We start from the raw sequence: 16,054 nt of genomic DNA, 5'->3' as shown, positions 1-16,054 counted from the left end.
TTTTGGACACTGGACACTTTTGGATTGTGTGAGGCCCAATGAATATCTGAGCGCTATGTGACAGGCTCGATGGCACAGCTGTGACCAAAGTGACTAGAGGATAAGGGAGATTTTGAATCTCTGCACACACTTTTGGACACTGGACACTTTTGGATTGTGTGAGGCCCAATGAATATCTGAGCGCTATGTGACAGGTTTGATGGCACAGCTGTGACCAAAGTGACTAGAGGATAAGGGAGATTTTGAATCTCTGCACACACTTTTGGACACTGGACACTTTTGGATTGTGTGACGCCCAATGAATAACTGAGCGCTATGTGACAGGCTCGATGGCACAGCTGTGACCAAAGTGACTAGAGGATAAGGGAGATTTTGAATCTCTGCACACACTTTTGGACACTGGACACTTTTGGATTGTGTGAGGCCCAATGAATATCTGAGCGCTATGTGACAGGCTCGATGGCACAGCTGTGACCAAAGTGACTAGAGGATAAGGGAGATTTTGAATCTCTGCACACACTTTTGGACACTGGACACTTTTGGATTGTGTGAGGCCCAATGAATATCTGAGCGCTATGTGACAGGCTCGATGGCACAGCTGTGACCAAAGTGACTAGAGGATAAGGGAGATTTTGAATCTCTGCACACACTTTTGGACACTGGACACTTTTGGATTGTGTGAGGCCCAATGAATATCTGAGCGCTATGTGACAGGCTCGATGGCACAGCTGTGACCAAAGTGACTAGAGGATAAGGGAGATTTTGAATCTCTGCACACACTTTTGGACACTGGACACTTTTGGATTGTGTGAGGCCCAATGAATATCTGAGCGCTATGTGACAGGCTCGATGGCACAGCTGTGACAAAAGTGACTAGAGGATAAGGGAGATTGGATTGCTTTTAAAAAAGCAGTTTGCGGAGCAGTGGGTAAACAGCAATGCCAGCCTGTCAGGAAGCCTTAAAAGGCAGCCCAACAACCAACACCACTGATACACCACAATATAGCCTCCCCTTGCACTGCACACACAGTGACTGGTGTGTTGTGCAGGCCAAATTGCTAGCAGCAGAAGCAGTTATTTTTCTTCTCAGCAGGACAAAAAAAAAAAATTGGGATTGCTTTTAAAAAAGCAGTTTGCGGAGCAGTGGGTAAACAGCAATGCAGGAATGTCAGGAAGCCTTAGAAGGCAGCCCAACAACCAACACCACTGATACACCACTATATAGCCTCCCCTTGCACTGCACACACAGTGGTGTGTTGTGCAGGCCAAATCGCTAGCAGCAGAAGCAGTTTTTTTGTCTTCTTCCCTGCCTAACGCTCTCCCTACAGAATCAGCAGCAACCTCTCCCTATACTGAGATCGGCAGAAGTAAGATGGCGGTCGGCGTGCACGCCCTTTTATACCCCCTGTGATGCCCACCAAAGCAAGCCAATCACTTGCATGCCCTTCTGAAAGATGGTGGTGACCCCTGCCTATGTCATCACGTTGCCCACAGTGTCCGTGGATCCTGATTGGCTGAAAAAGAGCGCAAAACAAACTTTTGAAACGCGACTTTGGCGCGTAAGTCGCCGACCTCGTGGCCGACCTCATCCTAGGGTCGGGTTTCGTTTCATGAAACCCGACTTTGCCAAAAGTCGGCGACTTTTGAAATTTTTCGACCCGTTTCGCTCAACTCTAGTCCCCAGTATTGATGTAACACAGACTTCTCATCACTACACAACACTACTACTACTACTACTAACACACTATCACACTGTGGTTGTCATTGATGCAGGGCATATATTTAATATTGTACCTAACTGAATATTAGGCAATTAAGTTTTTCAATGGAACTGCATTGACTGGCACTAACCTCCTTATCTAGAGCGAACCTGTCAGCTGTTTTGGCCGCTATAAGATGTGGCCACTGCCTTTCAGGGCTTATCTACAGCATTCTATAACTTCTAAATAAGTTTTACTATACTCACCCAGGGGGGGGACGGTCTGGTGCGGTGCGGTCTGATGGGTGTCACGGGTCCGGCGCTTCCTATCTTCTTGCGACGATGCCCTCCTGCTTGATTCATAGATCCCCGGCATCGCACTCCTGTGCTGGCGTGCATCTCTGCCTTGTTGAGGGCAGAGCAAATTCCTGCAGTGTGCAGGTGCCGGGAAAGGTCAGAGAGACCCAGGGCCTGCGCACTGTAGGAATTTGCTCTGCCCTCAACAGGGGAGAGAAGTACACCTGCGCAGTAGCGCAATTCCGGGGAGCTATGAATCAAGCATAAGAAGATGGGAGGCTCCAGACCCGGGCCTGCGATACCCATCGGACCGGACCGCCCCCCCTGGTGAGTATAATAAAACTTATTTTTCTTATCTTTTTTCTTATCTTGCAGGGTGAATCGGGTGCTTATCTGCAGCATTATAGCAGCCAAGACAGCTGACAGGTTCCTTTTAAAAGGAACCTGGCAAAAGATTAATGCTACCCAAACCACAGGCAGCATGAATCAGAGCCTCGTTGCGAGATTGCAGCTAGGTATGTTTTAATGCCTTCATGCACATTAGATTAATGTTGGCCAATATTGATGGGCCTGGCTGAAGCACCAGCCAACTGATTGTCAGGTAAGATTTATATTGAGCGTGTCCGAATTGTTTGTAGTTTTATTCTCCTGGAGATAAGCCGCCAGCAGAGATGTCTGTCGCTGTATGTTCATGGAGAGCACAAGATTGCTCGTTCAAATAAGAGCTCCTGTGTATGGGAGTGACGGCCAAGGTGACTGTGGGACAAATGACTGGCTGAAGCATCATACAGCTTAAAGTCATCTACTGTGTTTGGGTGGCTTTACTATAAACTTGGCAACATTTCAGAGAGAACATAGTTTGTAAAACCAGCCAGAGACAATGTGTGTCCATAGGGAGAGACCTGTCAATAAACTTGTGTGGGGTGGAGAGAAGCTCACTGCAGTTTGCTGCAGTTTGCACCAAACTAGTCCGCTCTCTCAATATAGTCTCCTTCAAAACTACGGAATGTTTTCTCTGAAATGCTGCAGTGTTTCAGAGAAAGACATCCCTGGCAGCAATCGTCAGGCTCTCCTTTGGGCAACATAAAACTGTGATAGGCTCCCCAAATAGTACAAAGTGATACCTCGTAGCAGATCCATGTTCAGACTGTAGTGACCAATTCTTTTACTAAAGAATCTTGTGTTGAAATTGCTGATTTTTTCTTGGCTTGTCTTGTCGGTTGCATAACTTTCTGTTGACTCTGGCATATTGTGATTATTTCACACTGTTCCTTTCTGCTGGGTAACATACGGAAAATGACCCTAGCTATGTAAAATAGGGATTTTTCAGCTCTCTGCATAAAATAAGTTGTATAGTTCATGTCTCAAACCATTCAGTAACAGAGGTGCACTGATCATTTGCTTACAAATCCAATACTGTATGAGCCAGGATCAAAAGTTAATTAAAACCCCTGATTCTGATATAATAGAGTTATTCTGTCCCCGGGACCTGTGGCGGAAAATATGGCTCTGTGAGATGCTGAATCTCTTCACCTTACTTACAATTGGCAACGGTCACAGATAGCTCAACTCAGCTGCCGGCGCACATGTTATGAAGAATCCAGAAGAGACTTAGATTTCTTTAAGAATTCTTGTTGAATGCATACAAACAGCAGCAGCAGCAGGTAAAAAAGACTTTCTTCAGACAGGCTGAAAACACATGTGCTTCTAATGAAGCCAAGATGGAGAATGAGACACAGGGGGAAGAAGAAGGAAGTGACATCACACCCAGAAGAGGGAGACAGGGAGACAGAAGGGACAAACTTGATGGAAAGGGAGGATTTCAGCTATGCAAAGCACAGGAAACATAGCAACAGTAGACAATATGAGAAACTGCAATACAGCATGTAAAATGTACAAGACAGTCTGTAAAATGTCTCATTCATGGGACATAACAAGAGTCTATCAGCAGTTCTGAACTTACAAAACAGCAAATAATGCTAAATACTTGTAGATGCTTCAAACCTTACTGTGGCATTTTAGCTGCAGCATTAATTTAAAAAAAAAAGAAATTTGAATCCATTGGGCACCTTTCCTGCAATTACTCTAGAGGTAAAGGTGAAGTCCTCTCAGCTCTTTGCTATAGAAGGGTCCACAAACTCTTCCTTCAAACTGCTGTTGCGTCTATCAAGGAGCCTACTATAGTAGAAGAGGGGAGGGGATGTGGAGTCACATAATGCAGAGAGCCGAGAGCTCCTAAACCTTAGCAACTGGCTTAGGAGCACCCTTCTACCACCCTTTCTGCTCACCATATAATCTGCTTCCCCATTTACACCAAGCATCGACTTTCTGGATCATTCTCTAATGCTCACGTAATCCTTGTGTTCTCCACCTAACACTATCACACGACAAAACCTTGCATTTATTTGATCCCTGAGCCATCTCTTCAAACTAGCGCTTAAAAGGTTTATCTAGGATTATTTCACTTTTTTACTATAGGTCTAAGAACTAATATTCATTCAGTACCTAACTTCCGGCCTGTTGTGACCGCTGCTGGTCTCTGCCACCATGGAGTGGTCACAGACCACTATTGCTGGTAATTCAGTGACTGCTGCTGACATCACATCAACAGAGCAATGTTTAGTAGAAAACACCGTGTGCACTACTGTAGTGGTGCCAAGTTAGGTTCCCAAACCATATATGATAAAATGAAAACCTGGCAGTCAACTTAATGCTTGGTGAGGCAGTTTATTGTAGTACCAGAAAACATTTCGGTCAATATAGACCTTCATCAGTTACGTGCTAGCATGTTTGAAAGTAGCTTGAAGGAGGGCGCTTTTTATGTTATTCACTGATAACGCCAGTAATCAAATGGTCAGAATGCTGCTGTAACGCAGGATAATCTTAATAGTTGAAAATATCAGCGCAGCCTGGTCCTCCTGGACGTGGGTAAACACCACTTGTCCAAGCACGTAACTGATGAAGGTCTATATTGACCGAAACGTTTTCTGGTACTACAATCAACAGAGCAATGGCTTTTCTTTTGTTCTGCTCCATTGATATGGAGTGAATGCCAATGTCATTCTGATTGACAGCTGTCTTCTCAATGCCTAACTGCATGAAGCCAGCTGTCACTCAGCATGACATCAGCAGTCATGCTCCATCAACTGAGCAACCTGGAAGAAGAGCTTCTCTGTTGACATTGAGCAGTTGAACTGCCGGCAGAAATGATCGCTGATGCTCTGAGCTAGTGACAAGTAGAACAGGCAGATAGTTTCTAACAGAGGAAACTATCTACCTGTTAGTTTTTAGGCCCATTTCAAAATAAAATAGTCATGGAAAACCCCTTTAATACTAACAATTTCCATTTTTCACTGGGGCTGGGGTCACCTGAGTGTAGATTCTCCCCTGCGAGAGAATGTGATCGATTATGGTAATGTCACATGGATCAAACTCTGATCATAGTTTGAGTCAAGTATCAGCTTAGTGTGATCCAATTTTCTCGGATCAGAGAATCGTTGCACAAGAGACGAGGAGATGGAGAACAAGTTTTCTCCATCTTATCCATTGTGTGAATGCATTCAAGAGCAGTCAGATGTTTTCTATGCACCCATACACTTGAATGGCTAAGTGCCATCCAATACGCAGAACCACTCGCAGCATGCTGCTATTTTTCTCACACTGAATGAGCAAAAAACCCCCTCAGATTAGCACTGCCGCATAGAATAACATTGGTCCGAGTGCTGATAAAACATTGGGCATCGCCTGTGATGTATATGCTCGTGTGAGCGCGCCCAAACTCTTTTCCTCAAAAATCCTTGATTCAAAAGTCCACCTTTGAAGTGAACCTCGATTTTTGCTGCTCACACCATCTAATGTATCATGAATCCAATGAAATTCTATGGGGAAAATCCACACAATAAATGCATTGTACTCTTAAGAAAAACTCAATTTGCCAATTTCAAACACACACATCACAGGTCAGTTTATGCAGCATAAAAAAGAAGCACAGATGACATGAGATTTCTATAAATCCCATCCACTTTGCTGGGACTGTAAGACACTGTGTTTTTAGTGCAGCAAAAATACAGTACATAGCGTCAAAAACTCACCAAAAACTCGTGTGAACTTAACCTCACAGTCTTTTTCGTATACCCACGCATGGCTAAATGTTGCTAGCACAGCTCATCTGCAGCCTAAAATGAATCATAGCTTGAACTAATGCCAGTCAGAAAAGGATCCAAGAACTAGTCCTAACCACAAAAATAAACAGTATAAAAAGACATTTGTGCTTAAAGGCAGTTCATGTCAGGACAGCGAGGAAGTCACTTGGCAAGACATGAAGAAGTACACAAGTACAGATATTAAAAGAAGAAGATATTAATTTAATACAATAATTAGTATTCACTTGCTTTATTCTTTAATTAAAAAGTAACTTCACCTAGAGTGGAAAATTACTTGCTAATTTACCAAAGTGTAAAAATACAGAAGAGACAGACTTTTAATGATATAGAGTTAGTCATAGGCCCACTGGCGTGTCAATCAACTTATTAAGGTTCATGCAGACAACTACATCTGGTCCCACATCCCAATACAGTGGTAACACACTTCACTAGGGACATGGAGGAAGGCGATCCCATAACTCAACCATATTGTCATCTACAAAACAGTATTCTTAGTCGTTCTTGTGGGGAATATGTTGCCATATATGACATCCAGTTAACTGTGCTACTCTTCTAACTTGCACCCCAGATTAGAGCTGAAGTGCACACAGTCATGTGCATGAGGCTTTGCTCTGCCTTATCGAATATGGCTCCAAAAGCGATTATGGCAAGTGACTGTTCACACATTATTGTAAACATGTGTTCAGCATCACAGCGTGCAGTAATGTTCATGATGCTCCAGTGATGGAAACCTTGATGTAACTCTGACACAGACCCTAATATAAGTCCATAAGATCCCATAGGCATCATTGGAATCTTTCAGGTGATGGATTCAGCAAACTGTTCTGGCTTCCATCAAAAAATAAACGACAATGGAGATGAAACGGGTTCCAACAGAAGCAACTGGAACAAGAAATGATGCTTTGATCATCATCTCTGATGTCATTCATAAGCACTTTTTTATTTGGGAAGAATTTAGATCTGGACGGATCCATTTATAATAATCCTGCCGGTTCCTTGTAAACTTCTTTACAGTTTAGAAATACATTAGCATTTTAAAGTGTGAACCCTCCAAAGTTTTCTATATTTACATGTAAATTTGATCTAAAATGACATCAGATATTCACACAGAAAAGGCAGAAAAAGAGAACCAAATAAAACAAATGAATCAAACTTAGTAAATTGTAATTTTTAAATGCGGAAAATGATTCAATATCGCTTGTACGTGAACAGCAAAATGAAATGAACCTATAGTTAATAGTACAGGGCCTCATCAGAGCTAGCCTAATGTGAGAGGCCCGGGGATAACAGGGCTCACTGCTTTGATAAGAAGATGAGTTGAGGGTACTGACAGGGAGACTGCAAAAAGAGGAAGGACTGTAGAGGTGAGTAGTAAGGTGCAAATAAGTTGTTTTTTTTAACCTCTTGATGGACCTTTACAATTCAGAAAACTGGTGGACGACCACCGCCATTTTGTCAAATCCATGTGGAAGTGAATTACAAAAATAAAATCCACATTTTTATAATATTCAGTTAGAATTAATTCCACTGGAATATATTCACACTTCTTTATTTAAGATCATTTTTACCCATCCTAGGAGTGGTCAACAAACAAAGATCACTCCAAGCACAAGATGTATAATAGTTTGCGAAGTTACAAAGCAACCCAAGGTAATCTCTAAGCAACTAAAGACCTGATAATGAAATGTTCATGAGTCCACTATCAGAAGGAAACTGAGTAACAAAGGTGTGCATGGCAGGATTGAAATGGGATAAGCCAATGCACTCTAAAGGTACCGTCACACTTAGCGATGCACCAGCGATCCCGACAACGATATGACGCGGTCAGGATGGCTGGTGCATCACTAAGTGGTCGCTAGTGAGCTGCCAAAAAGGCAGATCTTACCAGCGACATACCAGCGGTCGGCGGTCGCTACTTACTTGTCAGACGAGGCGATGAAGACGTCCTCCCGCCCACGTCCACGCGTCGCTTGTCTCCACAGCAGGAAGCCAAGCAGGAAGTTGACGACGAGAAATGGCCCTGCCCGTTCTCGCGCGATCAGCGATAATCAGCGGGGGAGCCAGTCGGAGGTAAGTAATCCACATAGCGCGACATAGCAGCTGCGTCACAAAACCAGCGACGTTATAGCGATATTGCTAGCGATATCGCTTAGTGTGACGGGGCCTTAAAAGGGATTTTTCTGTCCATCTTCAGTTTACTATAGATCATTTGGACAAGCCAAAGCGATATTACAACAATATTTTGTGAACAGATGAGTCGAAAATATAGCTTTTTGGTTTAAATGAAAAACATTGTGCTTGAAAAAAAAAGCCTAGTGCATTACTGCATAAAAATCTCATGCTATTTGTGAAACGCATCGGGGTGAACATCTGGCCCTGGGATCACGTCTCTGATGCCCCTATTACCTGGGTAAGCCTCATTTTTTGGCGATTATGGTGGAATTTTTACCAGGCCGCTAGCGGTATTGTTTATACGCATTGGCCACTTGGCCTTGGCTTCTCACATTTAACGGTGGCATGTATGTAGAGGTGTTTTTCCCTTTCCTGCCTGTCTTGGTGCACTATGGTTACTATGTTATCGTGTGATGTTTTACATATGTGTTTTTCTATTGAAATCTTACCAGCGACATACCAGCGGTCGGCGGTCGCTACTTACTTGTCAGACGAGGCGATGAAGACGTCCTCCCGCCCACGTCCACGCGTCGCTTGTCTCCACAGCAGGAAGCCAAGCAGGAAGCTGACGACGAGAAATGGCCCAGCCCGTTCTCGCGCGATCAGCGATAATCAGCGGGGGAGCCAGTCGGAGGTAAGTAATCCACATAGCGCGACATAGCAGCTGCGTCACAAAACCAGCGACGTTATAGCGATATTGCTAGCGATATCGCTTAGTGTGACGGGGCCTTAAAAGGGATTTTTCTGTCCATCTTCAGTTTACTAAAGATCATTTGGACAAGCCAAAGCGATATTACAACAATATTTTGTGAACAGATGAGTCGAAAATATAGCTTTTTGGTTTAAATAAAAAACATTGTGCTTGAAAAAAAAAGCCTAGTGCATTACTGCATAAAAATCTCATGCTATTTGTGAAACGCATCGGGGTGAACATCTGGCCCTGGGATCACGTCTCTGATGCCCCTATTACCTGGGTAAGCCTCATTTTTTGGCGATTATGGTGGAATTTTTACCAGGCCGCTAGCGGTATTGTTTATACGCATTGGCCACTTGGCCTTGGCTTCTCACATTTAACGGTGGCATGTATGTAGAGGTGTTTTTCCCTTTCCTGCCTGTCTTGGTGCACTATGGTTACTATGTTATCGTGTGATGTTTTACATATGTGTTTTTCTATTGAATAAAATTGATATACCATTTTAATATTAATATCACCTAGTACTCCTTTATTCTCCGGTTTTCTCATCTGTGCTAGGGTGGCCTGCCATCATTGATAGAACAATGAATTCTGAATTATATTAGCAAATTTGAAAGTGAACTGAAAAGTCAAGAGATCAAGAGAACATGGGTCATACAGCAAAACAATGACCCACTACATCACAAGTCGGACTACAAAAGAATGGTTAAAGCAGAATAAAGGTAAAGCTTTGAAATGGCCAAGTCAAAGCCCTGATCTTAATCCTATAGAAATGTTGAGAAACAGTTCAAGGGAGAAAACCCACCAACATAACATAATTGGAGCTGTTTCGTGGAAATAAATGGGCTAAAATTTCTCCGAACTAATTTTTAATATCAAAGAATACATCCAAGTATAATCCAAAAAATATAAATGTTTATTCAGAAATATTTTTCTTAAAAAAATGTTTTTAACCCCTTCACTACCAAGGGTGGTTTGCACGTTAACTACCGGGCCAATTTTTACAATTCTGACCACTGTTCCTTTATGAGGTCATAACTCTGAAACGCTTCTGTGGATCCCAGTGATTCTGACACTGTTTTCTCTTGACATATTGTACTTCATGTTACTGGTAAAATTTCATTCATATAACTTGCGTTTATTTATGAGAAAAACGGAAATTTGGCGAAAATTTTGAAAATTCCGCAATTTTCCAACTTTGAATTTTTATGCCCTTAAATCACAGAGATATGGCACACAAAAAAGTTAATAAGTAACATTTGCCACATGTTTACTTTACATCAGCACAATTTTGGAACCAAAATTTTTATTTGTTAGTAAGATATAAGGGTTAAAAGTTGACCAGCGATCTCTCATTTTTGCAACACCATTTTATTTTTACGGACCACATCACATTTGAAGCCACTTTGAGGGGTCTATATGACAGAAAATACCCAAAAGTGACACCATTGTAAAACTGCACCGCTTAGGCCGGTTTCACATTAGCGCTTTTTAAGCGCACGCACGGCCGGGGGTAGCTCCGCCCCCGAGCCGGCTCTCTGCCCGGCGTGCCCGCCCCTTGCTTGTAGCGCCGCCTCCTAGCGGACAGCGGCGCCTGCGATCGGCACACCCTATCTTTAGCATAGGGTGCGCAGATCGTGCGCAGGCCGTGCGCTAGTTGCACTTTGACCTGCGCTGCGCACTTTTGACAGTGCGCCGTGCGCGCCAAAATCCGAAAAGTTCGATAAAAAAATTACTTCAGGTTCAATTTTTTTTATTTTACCAAGTGTAACAGGAGAAATTGGACTGCAAAAATTAATGTGCAATTTGTCCTGAGCACGCTGATACCTGATATGTGGGGGGGAACCACTGTTTCGGCGCATGGCAGAGCTCAGAAGGGAAGGAGCGCCGTTTGACTTTTTCAATGCAAAATTGGCTGGAATTCTGATCGGACGCCATGTCGCGTTTGGAGAGCCCCTGATGTACCTAAACAGTGGAAACCTTCCACAAGTGACCCCATTTTTGAAACTAGACCCCCTAAGGAACTTATCTAGATATGTGGTGAGAACTTTGAACCCACAAGGGCTTCACAGAAGTTTATAATGTACAGCAGTACAATTAAAAAATCATATTTTTTCCACAAAATGATCTTTTCACCCCCAATTTTTATTTTCCCAAGGGTAACAGGACCCTAAAAGTTATTGTGCAATTTGTCCTGAGTACGCTGATACCCCATATGTGGGTGTAAATGACTATTTCGGCACATGGCAGAGCTCGAAAGGCAAGCAGCGCCATTTGACTTTTTTGGCTGGAATTGAGATCAGACACCATGTCGCGTTTGGAAAGCCCCTGATGTACCAAAACAGTGGAAACCCCCCACAAATGACCCCATTTTGGAAACTAGACCCCCCCCAAGGAACTTATCTAGATGTGTGGTGAGAACTTTGAACCCCCAAGGGCTTCACAGAAGTTTATAACGCCCAGGCGTGAAAATAACAAAAAAATTTTTTTCCACAAAAATGATATTTTTGCCCCAAAATTTTTATTTTCCTAAGGGCAACAGGAGAAATAGGACCCCAAAAGTTGTTTTGCAAATTGTCCTGAGAAGGCTGATACCCCATATGAGGGGGTAAAACACTGTTTGGGTGCATGGCAGAGCTTGGAAGGGAAGGAGCACCATTTGACTTTTTCAACGCAGAATTGGCTGGAATTGAGATCAGATGCCATGTTGCGTTTGGAGAGCACCTGATGTGCGCAAATAGTGGAAACCCCCAATTCTAACCCTAACCCTAGCCCTAACCCTAACCCTAGCCCTAACCCTAGCCCTAACCCTAGCCCTAGCACTAACCCTAGCCCTAACCCTAATGGGAAAATGGAAATAAATACATTTTTTTAATTTTATTATTTTTCCCTAACTAAAGGGGTGATAACGGGGGGTTTAATTTACTATTTATGGCGGTTTTTATGTTTGACAGCTGTCGCACGCTAAAAGACACTTTATTGTAAAAATAGTTTTTGCATCACCACATATTGAGAGCTATAATTTTTCCATATTTTGACCCACCGAGTCATCTGAGGTCTTATTTTTTGCGGGACGAGTTGTCGCTTTTATTGGTATCATGTTCGGGCATGTGACATTTTTTGATCGCTTTTTATTTCGTTTTTTGGGACGCAGAATTTACAAAAACCAGCTTTTCATGAATTTCTTTTGGGTGGTGCGTTTACGCCGTTCCGGGTGCGGTAAAATTTATAAGGCGGTTTTATTCTTCGGGTCAGTACAGTTACAGCGATACCTCATTTAGGTCGTTTTTTTATGTTTTGGCGCTTTTATGCAATGAAAACAATTTTATATAAAAAATAATTATTTTTGCATCACTTTATTCTGCGAGATATAACTTTTTTATTTTTTTGCTGATGATGCTGTGTGGTGGCTCGTTTTTTGCGGGACAAGATGACGTTTTCAGTGGTACCATGGATATTTATATGCGTCTTTTTGATCGCGCGTTATTGCATTTTTTGTTCGGCGGTATGATAATAAATCATTATTTTTTGCTTCGTTTTTTATTTTTATTTTTTAAGGGGTTCGCTTAAGGGGTTAACTATTGGGACAGTTTTATAGGGCGGGTCGTTACGGACGCGGCGATACCAAATATGTGTACTTTTATTGTTTTTTTTTTTTTATTTCCAAAAAATGAATTTATTGGGGAATTTTTTTTTTTTTTTTAATTTATTTGGCGATTTTTTTTAAAATTATTTTTACACTTTTTTTTTATTTTTTTTTACTTTATTACAATGTCCCAGGGGGGACATCACTGTCCTATGACAGATCGCTGATCTGTCACATCACAGATCACTGTGACAGATCAGCGATCTGTCACAGGCACTGCACAGGCTTCCTCATGCCTGCGCTTTGCAGGCACTGAGGAAGCCAGCTTCCTGCAGGCCCCCGGAGGTCCCCGTCGCCATATTGGATCCGGGGACCTGCAGGAAAGGAGTCCCCCGCAGCAGCGCTGCACATTGCGCTGCCGTGGGGGGCTCAGGGAAGCAAGGAGGGAGCCCCCTCCCTGCCGATGCTTCCCTTTAACCCCCGGTACACCGCGATCGTGTTTGATCGCGGTGTGCAAGGGGTTAACGTGTCGGGGGCGGTCCGTGACCGCCCCTGACACATTGTGCCGGGTGTCAGCTATGATAATTAGCTGACACTCGGCCGCGATCAGCGGCGCTCACCACGTGGGCGCCGCTGATCGCGATGACGTAATATTCCGTCCATGGTATTTAGGTCCATGGTCACATGGACGGAATATTACGTCATTTGTAGGTAAGGGGTTAATACATCACATCGAATAACAGAGGCCACTGAACCACATATAATATGACATAACCACTGGTCTACAAATACCATGGAAGATGATGATGTTTTTCTTGCACATATATCTCATTTTATTGCGGATTTTGCACATATGGATTAATAAGGGAATTGTGCAATAATTTGATACATGGTTTATTATATATACCAGTGGTTATGTCATATTATATGTGGTTCAGTGACCTCTGTTATTCGATGTGATGTATTAAAAAACATTTTTTTAAGAAAAATATTTCTGAATAAACATTTATATTTTTTGGATTATACTTGGTTGTTTTCATTGGTATTAATAATTAGCATAAGTTCTCTGTCCAACTTTATTTGTCTGTGGACACTATTGTAATAAGTTATCTCCGAACTAATGTGCCTGACTAATCAATAATGACCGGAAACGTTTAGATGCAATTATTTATGCACAAGGGGTCACAGCAGATACTGAAAGCAAAGGTTCACATACTTTTGCCACTCACAGATACTGATATTAGATGATTTTAATTGTTCTAATATTTTTACTAACGAACTTTTCAAGCACCGCTGTAGATAGTTAAATAATACACAGCTAAGAAATAATTCAACTGGTAAATGAAATAGTTTATTGATATTACCATAAGTAATAGTGAAACGTTACAGTCCAGTATTATCATTATATAGTATCATTATCCAATACATTAGGTTAAGTCTATCACCAATAAGTCTCCATACGACTTCATGAACTTTACAGTACTGTCATTTTGTTCTCCACGTTTGTTCCTATTACACAATTGCATGATTTATTGGTTAGACTTTGGATTGTGAAATAGCTGTACAAATACCACGATAGCTAAATTAGGAATTCAGCACATTAATTTGCAAAACCCGATAACATGATGAAATATTGTAACTTGGCAATATGTATGAAAAGGTCATTTGATGGCATTGCACTCTCATAATACACCGCCCGAGGCAAGAAATATGTGAAATTATGTTATATGTGTAAGCCATTAAAACATGGATATAGTTTCCATTCCAATAAGATATATTGAAATTACAGGCACGCATACAATACAGCTCACGGTAGAACCATGCTTTCCTACCATTACCCATCCATACACTGGCTTTCATCGCAATATTGGAAGCGTTAAAAACTGCGAAGGAATCTGATATCTGGTTTATGTTCTTATTCTTTTGTTGCTGACTGCATGGTTTTCTGAGTGTAATCCACTCTCTTGGGTTCTGCAAACGTTTCCTTGTAAATTGCTAGAGGTCTCATGTGCATCCTGTAAAGAGAAAGACTTTATGAAGGTGAGGTTACACAAAAAACCTTACATATTAGTGGTTAACTCTCTGCTCGTAGCAATATTATCACACTACTGGAAATGAGCTTATGCCATTATCATCATTTGTATGGGTTTCCTCAGACTACTGCCATTTCTTCTCACTTTAAGGAGCTTCCTAGCATACAACTGACTCCTACTGGAGATTAACCTTGCGTCTGTGTGGTTTTGTCGAATGTAATGCATTTTTTAAGGCTGGCCAAGAAACATTTTCACAGACACCTCCGGTACGGCTTTTCTCTAGATGATCAGTTCTATAGATGATCGAAGGTTAGGGAAGATAAAAGTTCTACATGTCCGATTCTTTTTTACCATAATAGCAGACTCTGGGACATAAGGAAGGAATCACAGTCATGAGAATTTTTGTAAAACCCCTGTAAAATGATGTGACCCACTGATAAAAATGACATGTCTATGGACACTGTAGTACTTTATTCAGGTAAAAAACAATTGCAGGATAAATTTAGAGCTAAATAGCTAAAAATAGATGATAATTGTAACCATAAAATGTCTATTTCAACATAAAACAATTGGACGCAGGCAGAAGTCGTCATCATCGCTGCCGTCTGACAGGGAGGAGCGACCGCCGAGCATCGCTGGATCGCTGCTGCGTCGCTGGTGAGATCTGCCTGTTTGGCAGCTCATTAGCGACCACTTAGCGATGCACCAGCGATCCTGATTGTTGTCGGGATCGCTGGTGCATCGCTAAATGTAACAGGACCCTTACGCCCCAACAGAGCCACTGAGTGTAGGGTCAAATGTGTTGTTCACATTGCCTTAGGAATTCTACTCCAATGATGTTTAAATTGCTGTAAAGATACAATGGTAAAAATCAGCAAAGTTCGCAACTTACTTTTCTTTTGTTTCCAGACTGTTCATTCGTTATGGCTTGTTTTGTTCCTGTTGCTTTTTCAAAAGCTGCAAGGAAGCAATTACAAGATGTTTTTTTGTCACCAGTGTTTTACATTATACAATTATAGTGTACTTCAGAATGTTATCGGTTTGCAATGGTGGTTCTTAAATGTCTGGACTTAGGCAAATCCAACCAAAAGGAAGTTTCCTTGAACTTTCCACTCAGTTACTAATATGTAACTTTTAGATGTCATAACTGTAAATGCTGTCAGAATGGAGAATTAGGAACTGTCATGTATTGCTGCTGTTGCTATGCAATAGGTTTGCCTTTTATGAGTTTGTCCTCCCTCTCTCCCTGTCTGCCTCCCTACCTCTGATGTCAGTAACCCTTCCCTTCTGCTTCCTCATTCTGAGTATGTCAGCCATCTTATGAGGCTCATGTCTTTGCATCTCTGGTTCAGAAAAGTCTTTTTACCTACTGTAATTGTGCATAACTACAAGAATTAGCCTTCTTCTGGA

The 16,054-nt window shown here is 42.0% G+C and overlaps 1 protein-coding gene and 1 long non-coding RNA gene across 3 annotated transcripts in view; one reads left to right on the top strand and one right to left on the bottom strand.

The window, feature by feature from the left end:
• Window positions 1–16,054, top strand: part of LOC141086169 (uncharacterized) — a 73,744-nt gene that overhangs the window by 15,450 nt on the left and 42,240 nt on the right. The window contains exons 2-3 of one of the 2 annotated variants that reach the window (XR_012231527.1): window positions 8,048–8,965; window positions 9,584–9,747. This is a non-coding gene — a long non-coding RNA (uncharacterized lncRNA). Of the gene's footprint in view, window positions 1–8,047; window positions 9,748–16,054 lie in introns of both variants that reach the window. The other variant, XR_012231526.1, reaches the window with a different exon arrangement.
• The window catches only part of ETNPPL (ethanolamine-phosphate phospho-lyase), a 67,339-nt gene continuing 65,225 nt past the window's right edge, over window positions 13,941–16,054 (bottom strand). The window contains exons 12-13 of the mRNA XM_073571978.1: window positions 15,537–15,601; window positions 13,941–14,626 (exon numbers count right to left, since the gene is read on the bottom strand). Coding sequence (XP_073428079.1) covers window positions 14,519–14,626; window positions 15,537–15,601 — 173 coding nt within the window. The 3' untranslated portion in view covers window positions 13,941–14,518. The remainder of the gene's footprint in view (window positions 14,627–15,536; window positions 15,602–16,054) is intronic.

The sequence above is a fragment of the Dendrobates tinctorius genome, unplaced genomic scaffold, assembly GCF_039654945.1.
Source record: "Dendrobates tinctorius isolate UK_male_01 unplaced genomic scaffold, ASM3965494v1 ptg000030l, whole genome shotgun sequence".
Classification (NCBI taxonomy): Eukaryota; Metazoa; Chordata; class Amphibia; order Anura; family Dendrobatidae; genus Dendrobates; species Dendrobates tinctorius.
This window is presented reverse-complemented; position numbering and strand designations above follow the sequence as displayed.